Genomic DNA, 25,699 nt, shown 5'->3' with positions numbered 1-25,699 from the left:
GTTATAACAACAATTTTTATTTTTAAGGTACGTACATTCATATATTTATTGTGAATGTTGGCGAATCTTCTACAATAGAAGCTCCGGTTCCATCTACGTCAAACGTGCCTAAAATTTGCTACCTGTGTCCATCCAAGGCCCAGAGGATGACCAAACACCGTTGCACCAGATGTAGAGAGGCTATTTGTTGTCCACATAATGTTGACATGTGTGGTCACCGTGCAGACTGATATTTTGATATTAATTTGTTCATTATAAACCTTACTTTTGTGCCATGTAACAAGTTACTATCTTAATTATATATTTTTGATTTATTTCTAGTGTTTTATTGCGTAGTCCACTCGACGAAAGTGTAGTTACAATGAAACAATGAAAACATTTTAGTTATCTAGGGTTAAATACCACAATAATATAATTTTTTTTAAATTTGGTGGTACAAATAAACAATAGGGTAAATAAAGAAGCGGGGTTAAAAATAAAAGTTTATTAGGGTAAAATTGTCAATTACAAAAGTAAGCAGATTTTTATTGAAGAATACTTTATTCAGAATCGCTGCGGGCAGAAGACTTGGAAGAAGCGGAACCGCTACGGGATCCTCCAGAGCCCTGGAAATAAAGGTAGCCAATTAATTATCATGGTAAAAAATAAAATGATTGAACATCTTACAACTTAATACTAACGCCCCTAGCGGAAAAAATCTCTGATGATGATATCAAAAACAATGGCATTTGCAACTCTCGACTTGGATGATACATTTTTTGTGATGGATAAAGCTTTTTCACTTAATAGTAAAAAATATCATAATTTGGTAAATGTGTGTGAAAAATAATTAAGACATAATTTCCGTGCGTAGCTATAAAATTCAAGTATGTGCACTACATGCTGCAAAATTAGCTATAAAACATATGGTGATTTATTTTTGGGGTATTATACCATGTTACATCCTTTAGCCAATGTTTCAGATAGCGTTGCAGTGTCCATCATCGGGGAAGATGTGTAAAGATTGTGGCGAAGTGTGTGCTTATGTATATACAAGGTGGGGCAAAAGTAATCACACTGTTGGAAAACGCTGTAACTTTTGCAAATGGCGCCAAATGTCAATTCTGTTTTGACATTTGTGAAGTAAATAAACGCAGAATACAAGAATCGACAAGACATGAATCGGTTTACTTCGCAAGAATGCGGAATAATTGTTTCCATTTTTTTGCGCAACAATTCGTCGGTTGTGTTGGCGCAGCGTGAATTTCGTCGCAGATTTCCTGGCCGTCCGACACCAACTGGACAAACACTGCGGCGTTTGATCACTCGCCTTGAAGAGACTGGGACGACACGAGATGTTCCCAAGGCTGGCCGCCCCCGGAGCAGCAGTTCTGCTGAGAATATCGCTGCTGTTGCCCAAGATGTCGAAGATGAGCCCGGACATCGACCAGAGGACGTGCCACGCAAATGGGCTCGTATGGTGATCAACTCTGGCGGCGGCCACTTGGCCGATATCATTTTCTCGACTTGATGGAATAAATTCTAATGGATTAAATAAACAAATTTCACAAGCAGTACCAGAGTTTATCATAAAAAAAAATTACAGCAAAAGAACATTGGGTGATTACTTTTGCCCCACCCTGTAGATGTGATACCGTGTCGCCAACTCCAACCCTCAGAGAATTGGTAATACATTATAATTTAAGGTCTGCCAGGAATCAGGTAATATGGAATAGCAAACAAACCTTATTAGATCCACTTCCCGATCTCGACCTGCTCCTCGATTTCTCTGACCCACTCCTAGACTTGGATCTCGACCTCCTGCTTGTGTTGGACCCTGCTTTAGAGGCAGGTGACCCGGACCTAGACCTGGAACCAGATCTCGACCTTGACCCAGACGGAGATCTTGACCTAGATCCAGATTTGGACTTGGAAGAAGCTCTGGATCCACTTCTAGAGCGCGGAGATGCAGATCCTTTTCTAGATCCTGAACCGTCCCTCGAGGCAGCTGAGCTTCTCCTTGAACCAGACCTGGATCTGGTCGGGCGGCGGGATCGGGATCTCGACCTAGACTTGGATTTGGACTTGGATTTAGATCTGGAGCGCTCCCGAGATCCAGATCTGGATCGAGAACTGCGTCTGGAACCGGCATTAGATCCGGCTTTAGATCCGGCTGGAGACTTGCTGCGGCGGGGTGATCCATCTTTGGAACCAGCAGGAGAACGAGATTTGCTCCTAAAAATAAATAAATAATAATTAGATATGCATCAACTGAAATAAAAATGCTTGTCAAATAATAAAAAAAAGACAATGACAGCAGAAGTAATAGACCTTTTTAAATATTTGAATAAAAAATATTGTGGAATGTAGAATGTATATTATGAATTTATCTGAATCAATCCTACCTTTCTTTTTCAGTAGTATCAATCTGTTCTTCTTCATCATCCACTTCCATTTCGTCTTCTTCTTCCTGTAAATAGTAAACAGATTTAAAACAATATCCACACATGGAGAATGAGTTAATGATGAATGTAAGTAAGTCTAAAGTACGAAAAGAGTGTGCAATATAGCTGTGAATGAGGAATACTTGGAGTAGGTGGATGAGTTTTTGTATTTAGGAAGTATGTTTACGAGGGATGGGAAGGCTGACAGAGATATTGAAAGAAGGGTAAATGCAGGACACTCCATTAATGGAGGATTGAACGCCGTTGGCGCTAACAAAAAATTGTCCCAAGAAGCGAAGCTAGCAGTCCACAATTTAGTGCTGGTACCTACCTTGATGTATGGAATTGAGGCATGGAACTGGCAAAGAAAGGATGAAAGTAGATTAAATGCTGTTGAAATGAGATCCGAGGCGTATGTGTGGTACAACCATGTATGATCGTGTGAGGAATGTGGAGATCCGCAAAGAGTGCAAGGCGGATGTAAGCGAAATGAGTAAGATTAAGAAAGGGACGCTTAGATGGTTTGGGCATATAGAGCGAATGAGCGAAGAAAGGAGTGTAAGGAGGATATATGATGCAAATGCGAATGTTAGCAGAAGTCGGGGACGCCCGAGGAAGACATGGCACGATCAAGTGAATCAGATACTCGAGTAGGGCCATGTCAAGAGTCAGATAATAGAAGAGTATGTATGAGACGATGTATGAATGTGAATGAGGCAAGGAGCGTGTGCCAAGACCGAGTTGTTTGGAGGTCTGTCCTCTCTGCCTACTCCTGCGGTAGGTTATGATGGTTAATTACTTAGTTTCCACACATAGATTCTGCAGCGTTCCTTGAGGGTGTATGTTAAAATAATAATTATAAGAGTTTATTCCAGAGGGCCATCCAGGCAACCGTGGCAGTGATGATTGTTTTTTGATTGGCATATTCTGCACCATATACTCTGAAAGACTGCACTCGTCCCTCTAGAAACATTTCCGTAGCGCTGCAGTATCGCAGTCATCGCCGCTTACACCTGGTGTCATCGTCATCAGTCCAGTGTCATCTTACAACTGCGATACTGACTCAAATAAACGCTGTGACCTCACAACCTTCCTCTTTCATTTGTCTCCTTACCAAATCCCCAAATACATATTAGTTAAGAAATAAGAGCAACATAATTGTTGCACGCTGCGTTACCTCTTGGGCTGGCTCCAGCTGTTTCTCCCTCAGGCGCTGCATGCGGTGCTCGTTGAGCGCCAGCGAGCGGTGGCGCACCACGAGGCGAGTGCCCCCGGGCCCCCCGGCCCCGCCGCCCCCCCCACCCACTCCGACGCCCCCGACCCGCTGTCGGCGCTTGGACAGCCGCACTCGCGTCTCCAGCTCGTTGTAGTAGGCGGCGCCATTGCGGATAATCTGAAAGGACACAATTGATAAAGTTAAAAAGTAGTTCAACAATCTGAGATAAGCTTTATAATATTAGATCTGTATTGGGTAAGGCACACTGTAGGAATAATTTTAAGAACTATTAACACTGAATTACCATTTTTTTAAAGTTTGTTATACGAGTAGTTAAGCGCACTTGAAGTGAAATGACACTAAACTGCGCTATATAAATTCCATGTTATTATTATTATTATAAGCTTAATGGCGCCTTGTCGAGACGATCGGTCCCTACCCTGAATAGGATGGGAAAGAAGTTATGGTGCGATTATTTTTATGAAGAACACAAAAGTGAACTTTCAAAGAATATTTGTAAGAAAGAAATAACTAAGTAAGGGTTTTTAGTAAAAATTTGTTGTTCTGTGAATAGTTTCTAATTTTATCTTATTTATTAAATCAAAACCAAAATTTCCTCTGAAATTTAAGTAGGTACTTAAATACCTACCAACTAAATTATAAACCACATATTTAATGTAATATTTTTTTTTGATTTCAATAATGAAATATACAATTTATACAAATAAACATTACTCAATCATCAATGCCAATTCTTGTTTCAATCTTTCTTCAGGCAGGTAGGTACCATAATATCACAACCGGCCCTGTGTAGGCGCAATTGGAGCAGTCCGCTCCGAGCACCGATTTGCCAAGACGCTGATAATACCTAACACAGCACCCTTGAGGTTTTTACTAGCGCTAGGTGCCGTTTGGCTCAGGGCCGGCCCTGCATAATATAAAAAAAATGCAAATAAGGAAATTCCAAACAAACATTTCATATTTGAAAAAAGAATCTTTACTGAAACATAGTCAAAGTCAAAGTAAGGCTTGCTATAATAATAAATGCAGCAGATTTTCGAAAATGGATACCAGAAACAAATTTATAGACATGAAATGCCATGTTAAAACATAGAGTACTCAAGATCAATTATGAACAAAAAATAAACCAACAGGTAAAAAAGTAATTATTAGAATGAAACAAAGATCAGGACTTTTCCTTAGATAGTCACTTTTAAATCTGGGAGGCGGGCATGTGTACCGTCGTTCCGGGAACCATTTATTGGATAACCAACACCCCTGCCATAGGTTACCTCAAGTGGGTCACTACGTTTGATTACATAGCAGGAGTGCCCGGTTTCACGAGGTGAGGTTTGTCTAGGTCTTGGCGGTGGATGCATTTGCCCAGCATCCTCAAAGATGACATAGGCCCTGGGTGATTTTTTTTCCTCAGGGCCTCCTGTGTGGAGCAAATGTAAAAAATAAATAAGGTAGGTTCGTAACAAACCATGTGCAAGTCGTGGATGGTTCAAAATCGTTTTATCTCCCGGCCTGCACGACCAACTGGTCAATGGCCAGTGAGGAAGGCAACCTTGTACGAAGCTTGACAGGACAAACATAATGAAGTACATTTAGACAAAATTAGTTGAGGTGGCATCTTACAAAGAAGTAGTTCTCCTCGTATCCCTTGGACGCCTTGCTCTTGACGTTCCAGTTGTACTCGCGCGCCATCTTGTACTCGTACTGTTCGTCGTCCGCATACGGGACGCCATCGGCGACATCCTTCTTACGCTGCGCCAATGTCTCGTCTGTAGGCAGGAAGTACGCCACAAACTGCTCTCCAGTTCCGTCCATCACACCTCTGCAAAACGAAGAATTTTTCATTTGCATACTTAACAGACTCTACGTGTACTTTCAACGGTTCCATAGCAACACAGAACAGTATAGAAACGTGTAGTTATTATCACTAGGGGTCTATATTTGGGTTTCACGAATACTTCCAAGTAAGGCCGAATGATCGGCTCGGGCTCAGTTATGCCGGAGCGCCGCCAGACGAATTCTACATTGAGCAAGGACGGCTGTTTTCTGGCTATTAGTTATTATTAGAGACCGGATTATATGCATTTGCATATTTGCATATGCAAATGCATATTTAGACCCTTTTCAGCGGTAGTTGCATATTTTAGCAAATAATTTGAGATCTTGCATATTTACGCTTGATATCGTTCAGATGCCTCACATAGCGACACTATAGACGTCAGATAGCAAGGCGCGCGGCCAGCGAAGCTGAGCGAAGAATTGATAACTGATCTTACTGATCGCTACGGCCGGCGGCCGGAGCGGGGGGGAACCTCTCTCATCTTCGCCTGCGCTCGCGCCTACTCGGCTTAATTCGGCTAATTGCCGAAAACAATTCATTCATTCGTATGAGGGGTGATTTGGTATATTTTTATGGTAATTCAGTGAATTGCGAATTTTGTTTTTGACTGGTTGCACGCGCTGTTCTTTAGAGTTTCGTCTAGTGTTTTGTTTGTTTGCACGAAGTTGTACATTGTGAAAGTGAACCATGCCCCCTGATAAAAAAGTGCCCATACGTGGATAGCTGAATATCCTGGAATATTTACATACGACGGAAAAGTTTTATACTGCCGAGTTTGCGAGAAAAACATTTCTAGCACAAAAAAGTTCCAAATAGACCAGCATGTCAAAACCAGTGTTCATATCGCAGGAGTGCAGAAGAAGGGCCCACGACAACAAGTTTTTACAGTGGCAAGTAGCAGTAACAGTGAAGTAACCTCCAAAGGTAAACAACAAAATCACTTTAGCATGGATCTATGTGAAGCATTTCTTGCAAGCAATATCCCTCTATACAAACTGACAAATCCTGCCTTGAAGGATTTTCTCAGAAAATATTGCATCAATCAAAATATACCCGGATGAATCTACTTTACGTAAAAATTACATACCATCAATTTATTTACATGTGCTGGAAGAAATACGCAATGAACTCAAGGATAACATCATATGGATTTCAGCTGACGAAACCACCGACACTTGCGGCCGTTACATTGCAAATTTGATTGTTGGTGCATTAAAACTTGAACCTTCACCTTCCTATTTGGTGGCCTGCAGAGAACTTGAAAAGGCAAATCATTCTACGATCGCCAGATTTGTGAATGAGGGTATAAAAAAAATATTTCCTGAATCTTCTGCGGATGAAAATGTGTATGTGTTGCTCTCAGATGCTGCCCCCTATATAACCAAAGCAGGCAAAGTCCTGCAAGTATTTTATCCCAATTTGATTCATGTGACGTGTTTTGCTCACGGAATTCACAGACTCGCCGAAGAAGTGAGATCCACGTTTGCGAATGTAAATAACCTGATTTCATCAGCAAAGAAAGTGTTTCTTAAGGCGCCTGCTCGTATAAAAGCTTACAAAGAAAAACTGCCAAATATCCCTTTACCTCCTGAGCCAGTAATAACACGTTGGGGTACATGGATCGAAGCTGCGATGTTTTACCATGAACATTTTGAAGCCATCAAGGGTGTTATCAATGACTTCGATAGTGCAGAGGCTTTGGCAGTTTTCCAGTGCAAAGAATCGTTTGACCACGCCAGTATTAAAAAAAACCTAGCTATGATTACCACTCATTTCGCCTACATACCTGCAAGTATAAAAACGCTTGAAACTCATGGATTGGCGTTGAATGCATCTATTCAGGTTATGAAGGAAATTCGCCTTATGGCAAGTATAAAAACGCTTGAAACTCATGGATTGGCGTTGAATGCATCTATTCAGGTTATGAAGGAAATTCGCCTTATGAATTCCTCGTTGCCAAAGCTATTCCCGAGTAAACTCAAAGAAAAATTTGAAAACATACTGAATAATAACCCAGGGTTTGAACCTTTGTGCCAAATTGATAACTTCATCAACGGGGCAGGTGAAATTTTGCCCGGAACAATAAGTTCAAAAATCGCACCCAAATTTAAATTCTGTCCAGCCACATTAGTAGACGTAGAACGTTCCTTTTCCGCTTACAAAAATATATTAAGCGATCGTAGACACAATTTGTCTACAGAACATTTAGAACAGTACTTAGTCATATACGTTTTTAAAGGTAAATTCCAAATTTTATTGTTAAATACATTTTATAATTGATATTTTCGAAAATATAATTGCTATCCTTGAAAACTAATAGCTTACTAAAATAAAAAAAAAATATGTAAAAATACGACTTCCTGTATTACTTCATGTTGCATATTTTGACCCTTTTTATGGATTTTCGTGCATATTTTAGCTATTTTTATTGCATATTTGCATGCATATTTTGGGCTATTTTTGTTGCATATAATCCGGTCTCTAGTTATTATATACCTAATAATTGAAATCAGAGAATCTACATGTCTTTTTGAAGTGATAACCTTATCCATGCACTGAAGACTAAACAATACATTACAAAACGGAAGAGTAAAGAAAAAGAACAAAACAAAGCTATTCTTTTTATGTTTTGTTTTATCTGGTAATACTTTTTTTTTACATATTTATGGCTTATAGTCGAAGACAGTGGCGGCTCGTAACTCGTAAGCATTACTACACTTAGACATCTTTCATGATTCCTTTCTAACATACAAAACTAACATATTAAATTTCTTAGCGTGACATATTTCAAAAACACTTTCAATTCATTTTTCAAAACTTCTATGTATTAACCTCTCGGACAAAGACTTATTTACTTTGTGTTCCTTTGCGATCTGTCAAAACGTGAAAATTTTTGTGATATTTACGAATTTTGTTAAAAGCTTCATAACTCACGTTTTGGGAAACGTAGCCTCATTCAAAAAGATGTTTTGGAAAGATTATGAAATTCACTATCGTATTGTATTGTTATACGTAAATATTTGCGTTTCTAAATATACATTTTCTGAAAACGTCAAAAATATGTAAAAATCGCTGACTATTATTTCAAAGCTGTGAAAAATCTACTTTTTTCTGAGTATCATAAAGAAATAACACTTTATATATTGAAGAAATATAATTAAAAACTATAAGTTACCTCAAAATATTAACCGTCCAAACTAAAATATTTTTAATAAATTATTTAGAAACGCAATAAATTATGAACGAACAAGATGACAGATCCAATCGACTTAGATAATGCACCTCTACATTCCATAGATATTCTTGAATACAGACGCGTAGCGTTATTCATTATCAATACTCTGTTTTTTAAATCATGGCAATCCGTATACTAGTGATGGAAATAAATCGATTTTTGTAAAATCTCGCGCGTTTACGTGAAAAGACGTTCTAATGTCTTGACCGCTATTATCATATTTACGTCTTTTGACGTTCTAATGTTCTGAGTGGTTAACAGTCAATTACAATTCGTGAGCATATTATAATTCTTGATTTCAATTTATTTTTTTCTCTCCACACACTTTCTTCCTTTTACATATAACTATTACCTACTTATACATAAATTTAAACTTAAATTAATTGATTTTAACTTAAAATCAATAGTTTTCAGAACAATCTCAGGCGAAATTAGATAATGATATTTTCAGAGATGTGCTTTATTTCAAATAAATCCATTTCAAATGGAAATGCAAAATGGGAATTTTCCATTTTGCATTTTAAATGCTTTTCTAAAAACCATTTTGCATTTTAAATGCTTTTCTCAATGCATTTTCCATTTTAAATGCTTTTTTGCAACATTCTTCCTACTATCTCCACTCATCTTTTTTTCATAAGCCCCAAATATCAGTCGGTCCTCAACCTTGCTATGAGAGATAATTTACATTTATCAAGTTGCTCACTGGTAGGAGCCCTGGCAATTGAGTGATACCATTACAAAAAATACTGATTCAAATACTGAACATGGGGCCACGACTCTGTAATATTAAATGTTAGATAGCAGTTTCTATGTTTTTACGTTGGCAACATAAGTACCGCGCAAATTTTTTATGGTTTCATAATCCGTAGTCGTGGTGTTTTTGGATTTACCATCATGTAATATGTTTGTTCTACATTGATGTCCATTATTAAATGACAAAATTGTTTAAAAATTCTATAATTATTTTGATTGTTTGACCTGAGAAACCATTTTGCATTTTCAATGCATTTTGAAAATAGGTATTTTGCATTTGAAATGCTTTTCTAAAAACCATTTTGCATTTTGCATTTTCAAATGGAAAAGTTTTGACCCATTTCCATTTTGCATTTGAAATGCTTTTCTAAAAACCATTTTGCATTTTCAAATGGAAAAGTTTTGACCCATTTCCATTATGCATTTCAAATGGTTTTGGGTACCCATTTTGCATATCTCTGGATATTTTATGGACATACGTAATAGGTACTACAACTATATAATAACGAAAAATATCCTTAACTGTATCTTATTGTACTGTGTATGTCTTAATAAATAAATTAAAAAGAAGTTGTTAAATATACATAATCACAGGACATCACAAATTATGCACCATTTTCCATTTCTGGTTACTGAAATGTTTCGCATTGTTATCTAACTGCACATGTTTTTTTATGTCCTGTGATTCTGTACATTTACCAAAAATTAGAAAAATAATACTGAAAAAATGTTATACCTGATCATAGCCTGCGACATCTGTTCAATCTGAGCGGCGAGAGGCTTATCTTGAGGAGCAGGATCCGAGTCGAATATGACCTGAGCGCACGGGTACCGCCAAGTATCGAAGTCGGGATATACCGACATGATTTCAACAGGCACAACTCCGGGCTTGCTGTAATGTTTGTCTATGGGTATCTTGGCATCCTCGAACGTCTTCTCAATAGCCTTGATCTGACTGTCACGGTCCATGTACAGCGTCTCTTCGGCAAGACTCTTCTTGACGTTGTAACCGACTTTGGCTTCAACCTGAATGAAAAAAATAATTATTTAGTTTTAATAATAATCACAAACACGGAAAATTCCGTAAACATACAGAAAATAGGGATATGCTTAATACGCACTAAAAAAAATCACGTTGTTGAAAAGAAGTCAAATTGTTAGTATTTTTTAACTAAATAGCTATTAAAATGCATTTTTTTCTTAATAGAGATATACTTACATCTCATTATTATCTAACTGATAAATATATGTTTAAAATAAAACGTGCATATTGAGCGTGTCCCTATCTTCTAGGTAAAGTTGCTAAATTCCGATATAAATAGGATATTTTTCACTCAAATTTACGGATTTTCATTTTTGTGGTATGGCATGTCAAACTGACATTGCTCTCTTGAAACTGCCAAAGATTCATGCAGTTGTTACCAAACATTTTTAAAAAGTTTTTAATTCTCCCCTCATTCACACCGGAAAATAAAAGTGATGTGTACCTTCTCCATGCTCTGGGGCTGGAACCGAGTCTGTTCAGTGGAGATATATTCAGATCTTCGCAACCAGGATACACTCTTGGCATGATGTTTGGATCGTTTAGAATCTTGGGGAGTATGGACGTCTTCTTCTAGAAGTTTCTCATCAGCAGGATCCAGGTGAACGAATCCGTCAGTTGCGTAGATATCACGGTTTATCAAGTCTATGTTGACACCTAGGTCGTGTTCTGTCAATACTTCGTACTTGTAGTTTCTCTCCAGGGATGTCGGGTTATACTGAATGAAGCGCGTATTCTCGAAGGGATAGGTTATAAATTTCAAGTCAAATGGTATGTCAGGTAGCGTATTGCAGTATTTCACGCGGCAAACCAGTTCTGATCTGAAATGTAGAAGAGCAATCGTGAATTACAACATGATTCTGACATTTGTAATGGGTTAAATTAGGTTATTTAAATGTTTGGTTGTTATCATTACCTCCGTTCTCCTTCTCTGGGTTGGGCCTTGTCGCGTTCATTGTTTGTTCCGGCTCCAGTTCCAGTCTGTACGGTCGGAGGCATTTCTGCTTTTTAGCCGATTGGCGGCCCCCGACAAAAACTAATTACAAGCGATGTGAACAAATATACAAAACGTCAGACCGCCGCCGAAATCCACAGAAAGAAACTATTTCTATTTACTATTTATTATACCACCATAGATATACCAAATACCAGAAGTTGTGCCATGGGTCATAGACTGACATTACTTATTAGGGTACCTACACTAAATTTAAAAACAACAAATATAATTTTTTTTAATGTTTATATTGAGGGATCAGTAGGATTTATAGGTCCAATTAGAAGTTCTACCGAGCCGAAACCTCTGATATGAAAATATCTGGAGTCGGTGAATTATTTTCCCATTTGATCTCTTTTGCTTTGACGTGTTGTTTTTGTATTATTTATTTTTATTTATTATGCTTATATAATGCAGTTGCATAATGTGGATTGACTAGATGATAATTTGTGGAAAAGTGTGTTTAAGGGTTTAGTTTTTCCTGTGGGGAAGATTTAACCCGGACATAAAGTCGAAAAAAATTCTTTAACTTTTTAGTAATTTTTGTCAATATGAAAAAAATCCCTTCAACTTGTCTAAATATTTCCATAATAATTGTGGCTCTACTAAATGCTCTACTAGCGTACTACTTGACGCAAAAATCTCAATATATTGTTCTTGCCATTTGTACTTAATTTAATATTTTTGAACAGTTGTTAAAATAATGTGTTTATTTGGAAAAAGCTTCATTATGGTGATTTTTTATTAATTTTTGTCTTTCACTCTTAGGGCGATCTTAACCATTATTTCATTATTCGAAATCAATATTTTTCAACATTTTTGCACAAATCTGTTACATTACCGGAGTAGGGTTTTATTTGGACATCCATTTTCATAGTCCTGTCTGGGCACGTCTGAATCTGTGTCTATTCTGTGTCATTTCTATGGATTTTCGCTGTTCAAAGAAGGGAGTCGCTATATGCACAGCGACTAATCGACAAGGGGCGTGGCCAACATATCCGAGCATACCCGAAGTGAAGTGTTTCGGCGCTTTATTTGAAATTGGTTCTCCGCTCAGATTTTTTTTGTGACGTCACGGCCGAGCATTTCCGAATATTGCCGAGCAGCCGATAGCTAATTTTCATCTTTAGTTTCATACAATTCTTGCACCGTGATTTCATTTGGTTAGATTACATTACTATATGGCCAATATCATAAAGTCGATTCCAAAGCCTCAATAAAGACTGTTTGGTATGGCAACCACATTCTAATTCCTGCAAATATAATTCATTTTGGACAATAAAAGACTTGTGGTAGGCCCTATGTTCAACTTTTGTACAGATTCGTACTAGGCCTATAATATATATACTCAAAGTATCTAATCTTTTTACATTACAAAACAGTACACCTATGGGAAAGTAAAACTAGCATTATTTGGAGTCTATGTGAAAATTTGGATGCCATATAGTATGTTGAAGGATAAGTGAGCAATGAAGGAAGTTGGGCAATTCATTGATTCATATACTTAGAAAAATTTAGCATTATAGACCAAAATCAATATGGCTTTCAAAAGAAAAAAGCACAGAGAATTTATTACAGGATTTTTCAAATTATATTAACTCTTAAACCCTACCACTCTGGGAATGTAATTATTCCTACCACGGGGTACTGAAGTACCCCACGTAAAAAAAAAAATAAAATAGAAGTTTTTGATATTTCTTTAAATATTATTTTTATTATGGCAAAGTAATATGAAAAGACAGTAAAATTTATCAATAAAAACTAATAGACATATTTGCCTTTACATGAAGGACTGATTTTGTAAAGATGGTCAGCACAAATATGGCGGCGACAAGTGTTACAGACAGATCAAGATTTTATGTCCTATGTGCGCGGACAAAAGCAGCAGCGACCAGGTTTGGGATTATCAGGGACCGGCCTATGGTCTTCAATATAAATATTCAAGACTGCACGTATAGTTTCGCAGAAATCCCGGGGTAAACTTGGCCTTTGTAATTTTGCTCTCATATGAGGCTTTATGAGTGCCATTGTCAAACTCTTAGAAATTCACGCCGCTTGGTGATTTTCTCTTTATCAATTTTAGTTGACAGCTTGAATAAGACCCAAGAGTTGACATCAACAGCATTTAGCAACCCGTAGAAGAGATACATGGGCCACCTTTTGGTCTTCCTGGACGTCGAGTACTTCTTACAAAGTTGGTTGAACACATCCACTCCGCATTTGGTTTTACTATAGAAATGTATTATTTCTGGAAGGTACACTTCATTATCCTTGTCAGGGATGTCATGCATGGTGGACAGCATGATTACAATTTTATTTTTAGCTGACTTCAGAGGACAATACGATAAAAGTGTGAGAGGTCCGTCGTAGGCAAACCTGAATGTGCATTTCTCTCGATTTTTAGTGTCCAAGAAAACCGGAGGAATTTATCGTTTATTTTTCATTACAGTTCCAACTAATGTTATCCCTTTTTCCAGTAATTTCTTGGCTGTGGGTATAGACGTGAACCAATTGTTAATTGTCATATCTCATTACACTGCATACACTGTCATTACATTCATAACACATTATTAATCCATGAATGTCTCGTTATTGGGCGAAGGCCCTCCCTATCAACACTGTTACCTAACCATTATCACAAAATAAAGTAAATCATAAATAATGTGTAAACTTACCAGAGAGATGTCGAAAAACAACTTTAGTAATTAAAGTATAACTCGAAGGAAGAATTAACACTATTCCTACCACGGGGTACTGGGGTACCCCGGAACACCTGTGGACGGGACTGCACTTGCCGGGCGGTCACGGCTTTCTGACGTACTTACGCGCCAATTATCGAGAGTAGATTAGCTAGAGCGATTTTTGTAACAGTGCAATATTGTTAAAATTGTTGATATTTTAAACACCAGGGGGGTACTCCAGTACCCCAGGTAGGGTTTAAGAGTTAATAATGAATTAAACCATAAAAGACATGTTTTAGTACTATTTATAGATAACTCCAAAGCGTTTGATACAATTGACCCACAGAAATTATTAAAAATCTTAGAAGCAATTGGAATTAGAGGTAACCTACTTAATTTTTTTTAAAATTATTTATTTAATAGACATATCTGTGTAAATATATTAGAAAAAATGAGCTGGAGGAAAAAAATCTATGCTGTAGTCCCACAGGGGTCGATTTTGGGTCCAACCCTTTATATTATATTTGTATCAATAATGAAAAAAATATTTAAATATGTAAGACACTTTGTATATGCTGACGACACTGCTCTTGTCATATCCGATGAACAATTATCCATTGCGATTAAATATATGCAACATGAGTTTACGTCCCTGATAAAATGGTCACATGACGCAGGTCTAATCATTAATACCAAGAAAACTAAATTGATGTACATACGGTCTCCACATGCTTCATTTCAGATCATGCCTAAAATAATTTCACATAACTTTATATGTATTCATCAAAACATTTTACAGCCCTGTATGTGTGAAAGTATTGAACTGGTAAATGAATACGTTTATTTGGGGGTGACTGTTGATTGTCATTTCAAATGGGATACACAAATAAACAAAACTTGCAAGCGGCTGAGAGCGATAGTGGGTAGGATATACAAACTGAAATGTTTCGTTCCGGTGAATATTTAAAAAATTATTTACCTATCACTCGCAGAATCAACTTTACGGTATGGTTTAACTACTTGGGGTCACTCTTGTAAAACTAATTTAAACCACCTGCAATCAGTACAAAATTCTATGGTTAAGTTATTAGCTCAAAAACATATTTTTTCACAGAGACGAAACATATCATTGTTGTATCGGAATTTAACAATATTACCGGTGCAGGCCTTATTATGGTACAAAATATTGATTCAACATATATCTGAGTCTGATTATAAAAAGAAAGTGGATAATGAATATAATACAAGGTTTACAAAGAATGAAGGAATGCTTGTTCCAAAATATAATAATAAATACGGAGGGCGAACCCTAGAATTTAACGTGCCAAAAATGCTTAACATGTTACCCATTAATATAAAAAATTGCGATTCTACAAATAGATTGAGATATATGCTGAAACAATGGTTACTAAATAGAGATAGTTTATATTAATTTAGGTGTGTTAATTGTATAGTTATAGTAATAATATTATGTGTGTATGTATGTAATTGATCATTAACATCCTGTTGACAAACTGCTTTATTGCAGTTTAACGGGATTGTAGCTTGAAAACCAATAAAAAAATTTTTAAAAAATTTGATATTATTTTATTAATGGAAAATAATACATTACACCACACAAAGGAAATATAAACATTGAGGGAACAAACCCCTTTAAAAACATGACAGATAAATCCTGAATTGAGCCGATCAGGTTCTGCCCCATCCTGAAATTTATGTTTAATAAATTGCTCCAACAATAGAGACACATCTCGTACTGAGGAAACTCCAGTTTCAACAAGCCTGTTGATCTCCTGTATCAGGTCAGGATGAATTTCTTGGGTCATCTTGGCCGCGTCTCTGCTGTGGTTGTGGCTCGCTTCTCCGATTGCCAAGACGTAATAACGTAGCACACATTTAGGTGGGCTGGTGGATTGAAGGGCTGCCTTCACTTGTTTCAGAATCTGAAAACAAGCCACAATGTTTTACTATAAATAAAAATAACAGAACCCTACAAAAACAGTAATTATTGGTTTGGTAGGCAGTAAAAAATATAAAATAATATTTTCAACAAAAAAATATCTGATTTCCTGAAGGGCACAGGGAAGTATGCTTCACACCTTCTATTTTGCAGTGTTGAGGCCCTGGGAATCATATTTCCGGCCATGGTACTGTGCTGACATCTACCATGGCAGCACAGTCAAATTCAATAGATAAGAATGTTGAAAATGTGTTTAAGTAAGCGATGGGAAGTTGCGTATTCCCACCACATTTCCTTCTAAACAAATGTGTGTTGTCCAAAACGGTATTTGTATAACCTTGCATCTAACCAGTGTTGTGAAGTATCTAGATACATTTTTGTGTATCTGTATCTAGCTATATTTCTATAACTGTATCTGTATCTAGATACATTTTTCTAGTATCTGACACCTCAGATACTTTCAGATACTTTATTTTCAAAGTGAACTTCTTTACCGATTTTCTCTAGTTAATTTTAAAGTTTTCTCACAGATTCAGCTAGTGGGTACCTTTGTCCATCTAGTGTATAATATTTTATAGCAGTTTATATACATGCATTTTAGGGGTCCTAACCCGAGTAACCGAGTAACCGAGTACCCGGGTACCCCCGTATATAAAAAAAAAGAATTTAAAAAATAAAATAATGAATAATTAATTATTTTTGAAGTGAAACTTCTTTACGCGCGTCATGCAATTTCGAGGACCGGAGTAAAACCGACTCATGACCGAAACGAAAATGCGGGTACCCCCACCACCGATTAAAGTTCATTTGATCTAGTCAAAGTTTTGAAGTAACATATAAATGCTTCTTAGCTCATCCCGACAACTGGCGTTGGTGGTGTAATGGTCAGCATAGTTGCCTTCCAAGCAGTTGATCCGAGTTCGATTCTCGGCCATCGCACATTATTTTTTTGTTTTTAACGCCTTTTTCATTCAATATCTTATTTTTTAGTAGGTCAGAACATTTTTTAAAAGAAAATAATATTGCAAAATAATAAAAACACTTATCTCACTGTGATAAAACATTACTCCGCTAGAGCGCGCTTTGCGTTATTGTGTTGGATTAAAATTATTATCTAATCCGTATATTATGATAATTGTATTACATTTATTTAATTAATTTATTTATTTTGATAATATGTAATAATTTACAGAAAAAAAAATTAAAACTATCTCCCTCTGATAAAATATCCGTTCGCTAGAGCGCACTACGCGATCTTGTGTGGGATTCTATTTCTGTACATTGTACATTATTTTTAAAAATATATTATATTTTGGGTGTGATGTAGGTAACATTATAAAACATAACAAGCTCTCATATTTTCAGAACCTACATAATATAATCAATTTATGCGGCTTTGCTTACAGTTGGTGCTCAGCGTGGTTGGCTTTCAATCAATTAAGCGAGGTTCGATTCTCGGCTGTGGCATTTTTGAAGTGAAACCTTGTTGAGGTGGGGGAGCCGCTCACGAACGTTCTCTCTCTTCTCTTCTTTCCTCTCTCTCAGACACCAGCGAACTGCGCCACGCCAAGCATCAGCTGAAACTAGAAGTTTCACTTCTGTCTTGCGTAGGCTTGACACACCCACTTTTTTTTTTAAATTTTCCATCAGAACCCAAAGTAATCAAGTTGCACATAGTTCACGTATGTTTTATTTATCCAAGGGGCGTCGGGTACCCGGATAGTAATATGCTACCCGGGTACTCGCGAGGACCCCTAATGCATTTATGTTATCACCGCTTGCAGGCCAATTTGCCAATATCTTTTTGGGCAACGAATAAAACAAGCAAGTGTAAATATGTAAAATAATCACAAGCGTTTACGTCTACCGTCTTTAAGAAATTAAAGTAATCGCTGTTTTCGATAATATATAATATATTTTTTTAAGTTTTCCCCCAAAAAGAAGAAAAGTATCCGAGTATCTGTGAGTTACTTTTAAAAAGTATATGTATCTACATACAGATACAATTTTACAATGTATCTTGTATCTGTATCTGGCTACAAATTTTGCCAGGTATCTGTATCTGTATCTAGATACTTTTAAAAAGTATCTGACACAACACTGCATCTAACTATAGTGAAAACATTAAAATAATGTTATAAAGTGATTGCCCATGTAGGGATAAGCAGAGAAAAGAAACTATCATACCTTCGTTTTTGCTCTTTCTGCAATTTGAGGTGGAACAGGAAATTCTGGAAAATATTTTATTTGTTTCACACTCATCATTGCGGGACAACCAAGCTTCTTGGAGTCCAAAACTCGGAACCTTTTCTTCTTATGGTTTGGGTGATCAGCCTGAAAGAACAATTCAAGGTATATGGTCTAATAGGCTTATACGCATAAGACGCCTATTATTTATGGGGCAAATAAATTGCCTATGGTTAATTTATTTGACGCAGATGATTAACTTTTACAAAAGTTGTTAGGGCCTATGCAATGTTGACATTAGTATAAAATTACAAGTGTGGTTATAATCCAGTGTGATATGAATTAAAATTGTGAAATGAGATATAGCTGCAGGGGCTTTAATTAATTTGGCACTTTGAGCATGGTCTTCTTTAGACTAACACGACATGAGGATGTGTTACGAGCCACGGCACACTTTTAAACACACAAAGATGAATTGTGATTGGTGTGATTGTCGTGTTAATCTAAATGAGACGGAGCTCCAACTACCATATTAGGAAGGCCCCTGGTGTAATCTAGTCCTAGATTACCTAGGCCCAGGCCCATCGCTTTTTTTATTTTAAACACATCACCGACGATAAGGTGATCATTTTGGGGTTATAGACATTAATCTTGGACCAGAGAGTCCTCGGTGCTCTGTCAATGCTACTATTGAAAGACGAGGGGGAGTAGGCCTAGCTGATGTGGCAAATAACACATCTGCCCTGATGATGGACACTGCAATGCTGTCCGAAACGTTGGCTAAAGAAGGAGTTAGCGCAACACGGCATAATACCCCAAAAACAAATAGCAAAAATACTTTTGGCCGTGAAAATCTTAAATCATATTCTAGCTGATGTGGTTCAAGGGTGTATTAACATACCAATTCAACTCTCTTTTCTTCTTTTTATTTGGGCGGTGTAGTCGGGGGCCTTGGGCGCACTCTCTGTACGCATTCATACCGAATGTAAATGGCAGCCCAAAAAAATGGAATCCCAAAGAACTCCACTGTAGGCGGGCAGAACGTGTATACTGCATCTGAAAGATTGGAAATGTTAGTTTCGAATAACTCGTAAATATTAACAGCTGCTTATGAACTGAAGAAATGGGAAGGCCTACCATAGACCTAGGCCCTAAGGTTTAGAACTTACCTCCCAACTTCTTTTTCATACTGTCTCTCGTTGAAAGAGTGCCCCAACGCGTTCACAAAACACAGGCATGCTTCATAATTTACTTCATTGTCAATGTATCCACTGATAACACCCGTCTCTGAATTCTTTTTGAAATTACTTAACGAAACTTCTAAAAGACGGTATAAACCGGCACACAAAGACGCCATTTCTGATGATATCTGACGTTTCGTTTCACTGTCGGAACACACTCGGGTATGCTCGGATATGTTGGCCACGCCCCTGTCGACTAGTCGCTGTGCATATAGCGACTCCCTTCAAAGAAAGGCAAAATAGTAAAAGGAAAGAGGACCACAGAGAACCGTTGATAACTGTGATTCCTCGACTGATTATATACTAATTATTATATCTCTCAATTTAGTTTTTAATAATATGCCTTTGTTTATACGTCGCCGTGAAAATAAAACGTTTATTTGTAACTCACTGGTGTAGTCGAAAAACATCGTTCGAAAGTTTCAATATGAACTTGTAAAAAAATAACAGTTTTTTTTGCCAAATGTCAAAAACAGAAATAGTGCGATGATTAATTCATTAGAATATAATTCAAGTAAAGAGCTGGACATCATTGATGTCCAGGCTCTGGACATGGAAAATGATCAAACATGGTAAATACGCGATGGCTTATTTGTTTTATTGTTGTGTTTTGTATTGTGTATAACGTCACAACCTTACTGTCGACATCTGCGTTGCGTTTGACTTCTTATCTAAATTTATTATTGTGAATATTTTAGGCTGTATTCTACTAATTCTGGAATTGGAGATATTGATATTCTGAAGTGGAGAAATGAATGCAATTGGCAAGATTATGACACTAATGATCAGCTTCAAAATCTGGAGCAGAATTTTGCTGCCCTGGACAACACCGAATACGGTACGTCAATTTGAACATAATTGTACAATTTACTATATTGGATTTTAGGATAATATATAATATCTCTTATCTATAACTGTCAACATAATTAACAACCTGGCTTATTAGAATTTTTGGCAAAAAGTGAATAATGTATTTGTTGCCAAAACGAATGGATACAATTATTGTGCAAAGAAGTAAACAAATCGATGTCGAAATTCCTGATTAATTAATGACCAAATTAAAATGGTGTGTTTTTATATCATACTGTTTATGTCGCATCACATTTTGGTAATTATTTACCCGACCAACACACTTTTAGGCACAGATTTAGGAAATTACACTTTATTTTAACAATTATCACAAGAAAACTATTTACATGCACAACACAGGTTATTAGGTTCTAAGTTTGGGTTAAATTAAGTAATTTATAGGTATTTGGATTGAAACGAAACTATAGAAAATGTCACTCCTTACTAAAATGGCGGCAAAGGGATTGTTTTTCGAAAACTTGAACTTGAATAAAAATAGAACTTGCATCTTTTTTATTCTTTTATGTGAGAACCGCCCAAAAGTACCAACTGTCTGGAACCAATGAGACTATTTATAGTATATTGTCTTTCTTTAAAAACAAACAAAAAAATAAATTTGAATCAACCCCTTGGGACACGACCAAATTCTTCCATATTGTGCCGAGGGTAAAAAACCCATGCAAAGAATGTAAATGTCATATTAAATTAATAATAATAATATCTTTATTGAATAAATTCGCAACTATAAACATGTAAATATATAGAATACATAACAATTAGATAAAGTTGAGGATTCTCATAACCTGCCTCACTAGGCTAGTAAGACTAGCCTGTGTTGAGGCAGTCATTTTAATAGTTAATTTAAATACTTGTGAGTATACCTACACTTACATTATAATATAAACACAATTTTTTTTTGCATCAATAGTTTAGAATTTTTAATCCAAATTATAATGTTCTTCTTGAAATTTGTTTTGAGTATCACATTTTTTCAAGTTCTCTGGAAGAGTATTGTACAATCTTGTTGCAATGTACCTAAAATTTCTTTGTCCGAAAGTAGTATGCATTACAGGAACTTGGGAGTAAATCTTTGTTATTGTTTCGAGTACAGCGAGTATTTCAAAAGTTTTGTGTAGTATTTATGTATAAAGGTGCGTGAAGATTGTTTTTGCAGATAACTGCCGAACCTCAAAACATATTCATAATATTAAAGATTAAGTTCGAGTCTGTTGTTAGAGGTAGCTTAAGGATTAATAATAATAATTGGATGACTTGTATAGCGCCGTTTTTGTGCAAAATCACCTCAAGGGCGCTGTACAAACTTATAATACATTTCTACAGTGATCTATGTTATTACTTAACTATTTATGGAGAAAATATACAGTACAATACTTACCTGGTAGGTCACTTGAGATTAACACTTAATTAACATTATCTAATTGTTTATTGGCGAAATTTAGATACAGGATTTAGGACTTAATTGAAAAATTGAATATAACTGGACTTCCTCTAAGTAATGGTATATTTAATTTAAGGGTACGACAGCTTAAAAAGGTAAGTTTTTAGTTTAGACCTGAATTCTGTTGGACTTGTTATGGATCTTAGTTCTGGAGGGAGTTTATTCCAAGCCTTCGGCCCAGATACACCGAAAGCGCGATCACCAAACTTAGTATTTGGCTTGCGCTTAGGTTCTATCAGTCTGCCTACAGCTGATGATTTTTTATTTTATTTTATTATTTATTTTTTTTATTTATTGGTAAAGGTAAGAGACAAACAGCTTATACATAAAATATAAATATAAATATATACATGTTAAACACAGTCAAGCCAAAAAAGTATTTGTTGTGTCAGTGATGTTGCTGATCTAAGAGTTGACTGCCTCAGACCAGTGTTTTCCGGGACGCATAGTTCAGAGATGTAGGATGGGGCCATTTCATTGATGGATTTAAACACCATCCAGCACAGTTTGTACTGGATTCTTTCAGGGCACTTGAGCCAGTGAAGGTTACGAAGGTGTTCTGAAATGTGCGAATATTTTGAAACCTCGGTTATGAGCCGTGCTGCTGCATTAAACACCGATTGAAGTTTGTCAATTTGATATTTTGGAAGGCTGGCATAAATGCCGTTGCAGTAATCGAGACGTGAGACTACGTAGGAGTTGATACGTAGTTTTGTTGCTTCTGTAGGAAGGTTTCTTCGGACAGACTTGAGTTGTCTTAGGTGATTATTTTGATTATGGTTTTCTGGGCTTTTATGATTGGGTCTAGTGCAGATGAAGTGTCACCTCCCCATGCTATGATTCCGTATTCAATGTTCGATTGACAGATAGCAAAGTAGATCGTTTTCAAGTTTCGTATTGTTCTGAAAAAGTGCATGGGTTTTTTTTTATTTTGTGTGCAATTAGTTGAGTGTGGAGATTCCATTTTAGGTATTGATCAATGGTGATGCTGAGGTACTTCATCTGAGTAGTGAGCTTAATGTCGGGGCACTGACAGCCTTCATAGCATAGACATATGAATATTAGTAGACCTGCCCTAAGTGATTAAAAGCGTATTATTCCCCACTCCCCATACCGGTTCCATTGGAGCCGGCTGGGCTCGCGTATGGCTTCCCGTGAATCTTGAGAATGTGACGTCATCATTCTTGTTCGAACTAGCGTCGAGGTATGGTCGAGGTATTTTATGAAATAACACGGCAAAATAGTGGCTTGTGATATGAAAACTTGTAAAAATATATGTTAAAAGGAGAATAAACCCAATTGTCGTATTACATTCCATATGTAAGCATAATTTTAACCTTATTCACGTCGTATAATATGAATCAGTTGTAGAAACATATACTATCACATCGAGCCAACATTGGTCGAATGTAGCGATTCTCAAGTGTGCGCATCGTTGTTACTGGGAAGTAAATTATGAACACTTATAAAAGTGTCTTAACTAATAATAATAATAATACCTGGATGACTTTTATAGCGCCGTTTTTGTGCAAAAACACCTCAAGGGCGCTGTAAATACGTAAACAAAATATTCGACTCTGAAAATAGAAGAAATTTATTTTTCCAAATTTGGACTTCGCAAATTTGTTCAAACATGGCGAGTAATTTGCGCTCCCATGTAAAAATGTCTATTCATTCAAAAGCAGATTTTACTTTTAAGAACTAAATGGTGATATTATAATGCGAGATGCCTATATACTGTCAGATTGATTTATTGACGAATCACAGTCAGCTTTACCCCCTTCATTCTTCAACAGTTGATTTTACCCCTCACCTTTAATTTCTAGTCTATATATTCATATGTCTGTGCTTCATAGCCATTTTATCATATTACCATTGATACGCCAGCTCTCAACGGATACAATTCTTTCATATCCAATGGGTACTTTTGGCGCTTGAGAAGTTACCCAGTTTAGTTAACATTGCACTATTAAAAATTTGTAGATTGGTTACGGTATTTAATTCCATAGTGAAAAAAATTCTCAGTATTGCCCCGGTGAATGGGTTGAGCTATGTTTAGTAAACAGTTCTAAATGGCTAGGACCTTTCCAACATTCCATTTTTTTTCTTCTGTAATTTTGTTATACACATAAGAATCCCAACTGTCTGGAGCCAGTGAGACTATGGCAACCCCAATTGAATGTTGTGAGGATAAAGATAGTGGGGAGGGAAGGCGATAGGGAAGAGGAAGGCATCTCCAATTGGGGTATATTTTATCTGCTCCGAGCCAATGAAACTATGGCATCTTCATTGACAGAACTCCGAGGCTGACTGCCTCCGTGGTCAAGGGGTAAGGCTATCGACTAGCAAGTCGTAGGTCGCAGATTCAAATCCTGGATGCGCAAGTAAATTTTATTTGATTGGTTTGTGTTATTTCATAATTTATGTAATATAAGGTATATTTACGGCACGTTTCAGATTGGAAGATACTCTCAGTATCGCCCTGGTGTAAGACCACCATTCAAAAATCAAAAATTGCTTGAAACAACTGTGTTTGGTGACCAGATCTGAATAGCCAGGTACTTCCCCACCATCCTCTTCCCCATCTCTTTTCCCTCCCCACTACCTTCAACCTCTGAACATACCCCAATTGGGGATGCCGTAGCCTCACTGATTGGGAGCAGTTGGGACTGTTGTGCGGTATTCACATAAAAAAATAAAATAATTCAAACATCTCGGAAGCATTCCGAAATTCCATTTGATTTGACCGATCGGTGGCTGAGTTGACAGCGCGTTTGGATCCCACCCAGGCTTAGTGTGATCAATTCTTCAGCTGGCTAAGTCCTCCATCACAATAATAATTGGATGACTTGTATAGCGCCGTTTTTGTGCAAAATCACGTCAAGGGCGCCGTAAAAACCCATAATACATTTCTACAGTGATCTATGTTATTACTTAACTATTTATGGAGAAAATATACAGTACAATACTTACCTGGTAGGTCACTTGAGATTAACACTTAATTAACATTATCTAATTCTTTATTGGCGAAATTTAGATACAGGATTTAGGACTTAATTGAAAAATTGAATATAACTGGACTTTCTCTTAGGAATGGTATATTTAATTTAAGGGTACGACAGCTTACAGCGTATACAAGCAACATTTTCCGCTTACTGTTGTGGTAGTAGGAGATTTTCAAATATTGTCAGGTTATTCGTAAACCGGGAATGTTTGTATTTCTTTTTTTAAATTAATAATAAAATAATAATAATTAACTGTTTCATGTCAAAAATGCTCATTTACAATGTCAGGTTATTCGTAACTCGGGAACGTTTGTCTTTATTTTTAAATTTTTTTTCTAATTTAAAACAAAAAAATCGCCGTCCTTGGGACTTACAATAGATTAAAATATATAAAAACCTGATGGATAAAGAGTTATGCATTAAATAAAATGCATGTTTGCATAGTTTACGAGTCATAAAGTGTAATTGAGTGTGGAATAATTTTTGCAGTGGGCGTGTTGCAAACTTTGGCACCGATTTGAATATTTCTTTCTCTTTTTACATCTCACCGTGTGGGCTGTCATGTTGTGGGTGGGAGTTCTACCCACAGCTTTCCGCATAATACTTCCTAACTTTCTTATTTGAGTTCCACTTCATATATTTTAAACAACATATTAACAATAAACCGTTTTTTTTCTTATTTACTTCAATACCCCGCAGAGTTACAATTGTTCGGAGCCAGTGTTCAAAGACTATGGAATGCTCAACAATTGGAGTATCTTGTGAGACTGAAGGGAAGTCATTTCAAGCATAGTTT

General features: G+C 36.6%; 2 protein-coding genes and 1 long non-coding RNA gene across 3 annotated transcripts in view; 1 reads left to right on the top strand and 2 right to left on the bottom strand.

Annotated features, from left to right (window-relative positions):
- Positions 1-469: 469 nt before the first annotated feature.
- Positions 470-11,640, bottom strand: LOC149413803 (RNA polymerase II-associated factor 1 homolog). Its single transcript, XM_089644485.1, has 8 exons — positions 11,444-11,640; positions 10,973-11,348; positions 10,222-10,511; positions 5,281-5,479; positions 3,601-3,816; positions 2,385-2,449; positions 1,725-2,214; positions 470-605 (listed from the first exon to the last, which is right to left on the bottom strand). Exons 1-8 carry the CDS (start codon positions 11,524-11,526, stop codon positions 540-542), a joined length of 1,785 nt encoding a protein of 594 aa, XP_089500611.1. The 5' UTR covers positions 11,527-11,640; the 3' UTR covers positions 470-539.
- Positions 11,641-15,787: 4,147 nt separating this feature from the next.
- LOC149413802 (uncharacterized) lies at positions 15,788-19,395 on the bottom strand. The gene is made up of 3 exons (XR_016304208.1): positions 19,251-19,395; positions 18,350-18,496; positions 15,788-16,145 (listed from the first exon to the last, which is right to left on the bottom strand). It is a non-coding gene; the product is annotated as an uncharacterized LOC149413802 (long non-coding RNA).
- Positions 19,396-19,819: 424 nt separating this feature from the next.
- LOC149413801 (uncharacterized) overlaps positions 19,820-25,699 on the top strand; it is a 42,129-nt gene continuing 36,249 nt past the window's right edge. Inside the window, exons 1-2 of the mRNA XM_089644527.1 lie at positions 19,820-20,162; positions 20,289-20,428. Of these exons, the coding sequence (XP_089500653.1) occupies positions 20,077-20,162; positions 20,289-20,428 (226 nt within the window). The 5' untranslated portion in view covers positions 19,820-20,076. The remainder of the gene's footprint in view (positions 20,163-20,288; positions 20,429-25,699) is intronic.

This window comes from Hesperophylax consimilis, chromosome 21 (assembly GCF_061612785.1).
Source record: "Hesperophylax consimilis isolate HC1 chromosome 21, BYU_Hcon_1.0, whole genome shotgun sequence".
NCBI classification, from domain to species: Eukaryota; Metazoa; Arthropoda; class Insecta; order Trichoptera; family Limnephilidae; genus Hesperophylax; species Hesperophylax consimilis.
The sequence above is the reverse complement of the archived record's forward strand: the minus strand, read 5'-3'. Positions and strand labels throughout refer to the sequence as shown.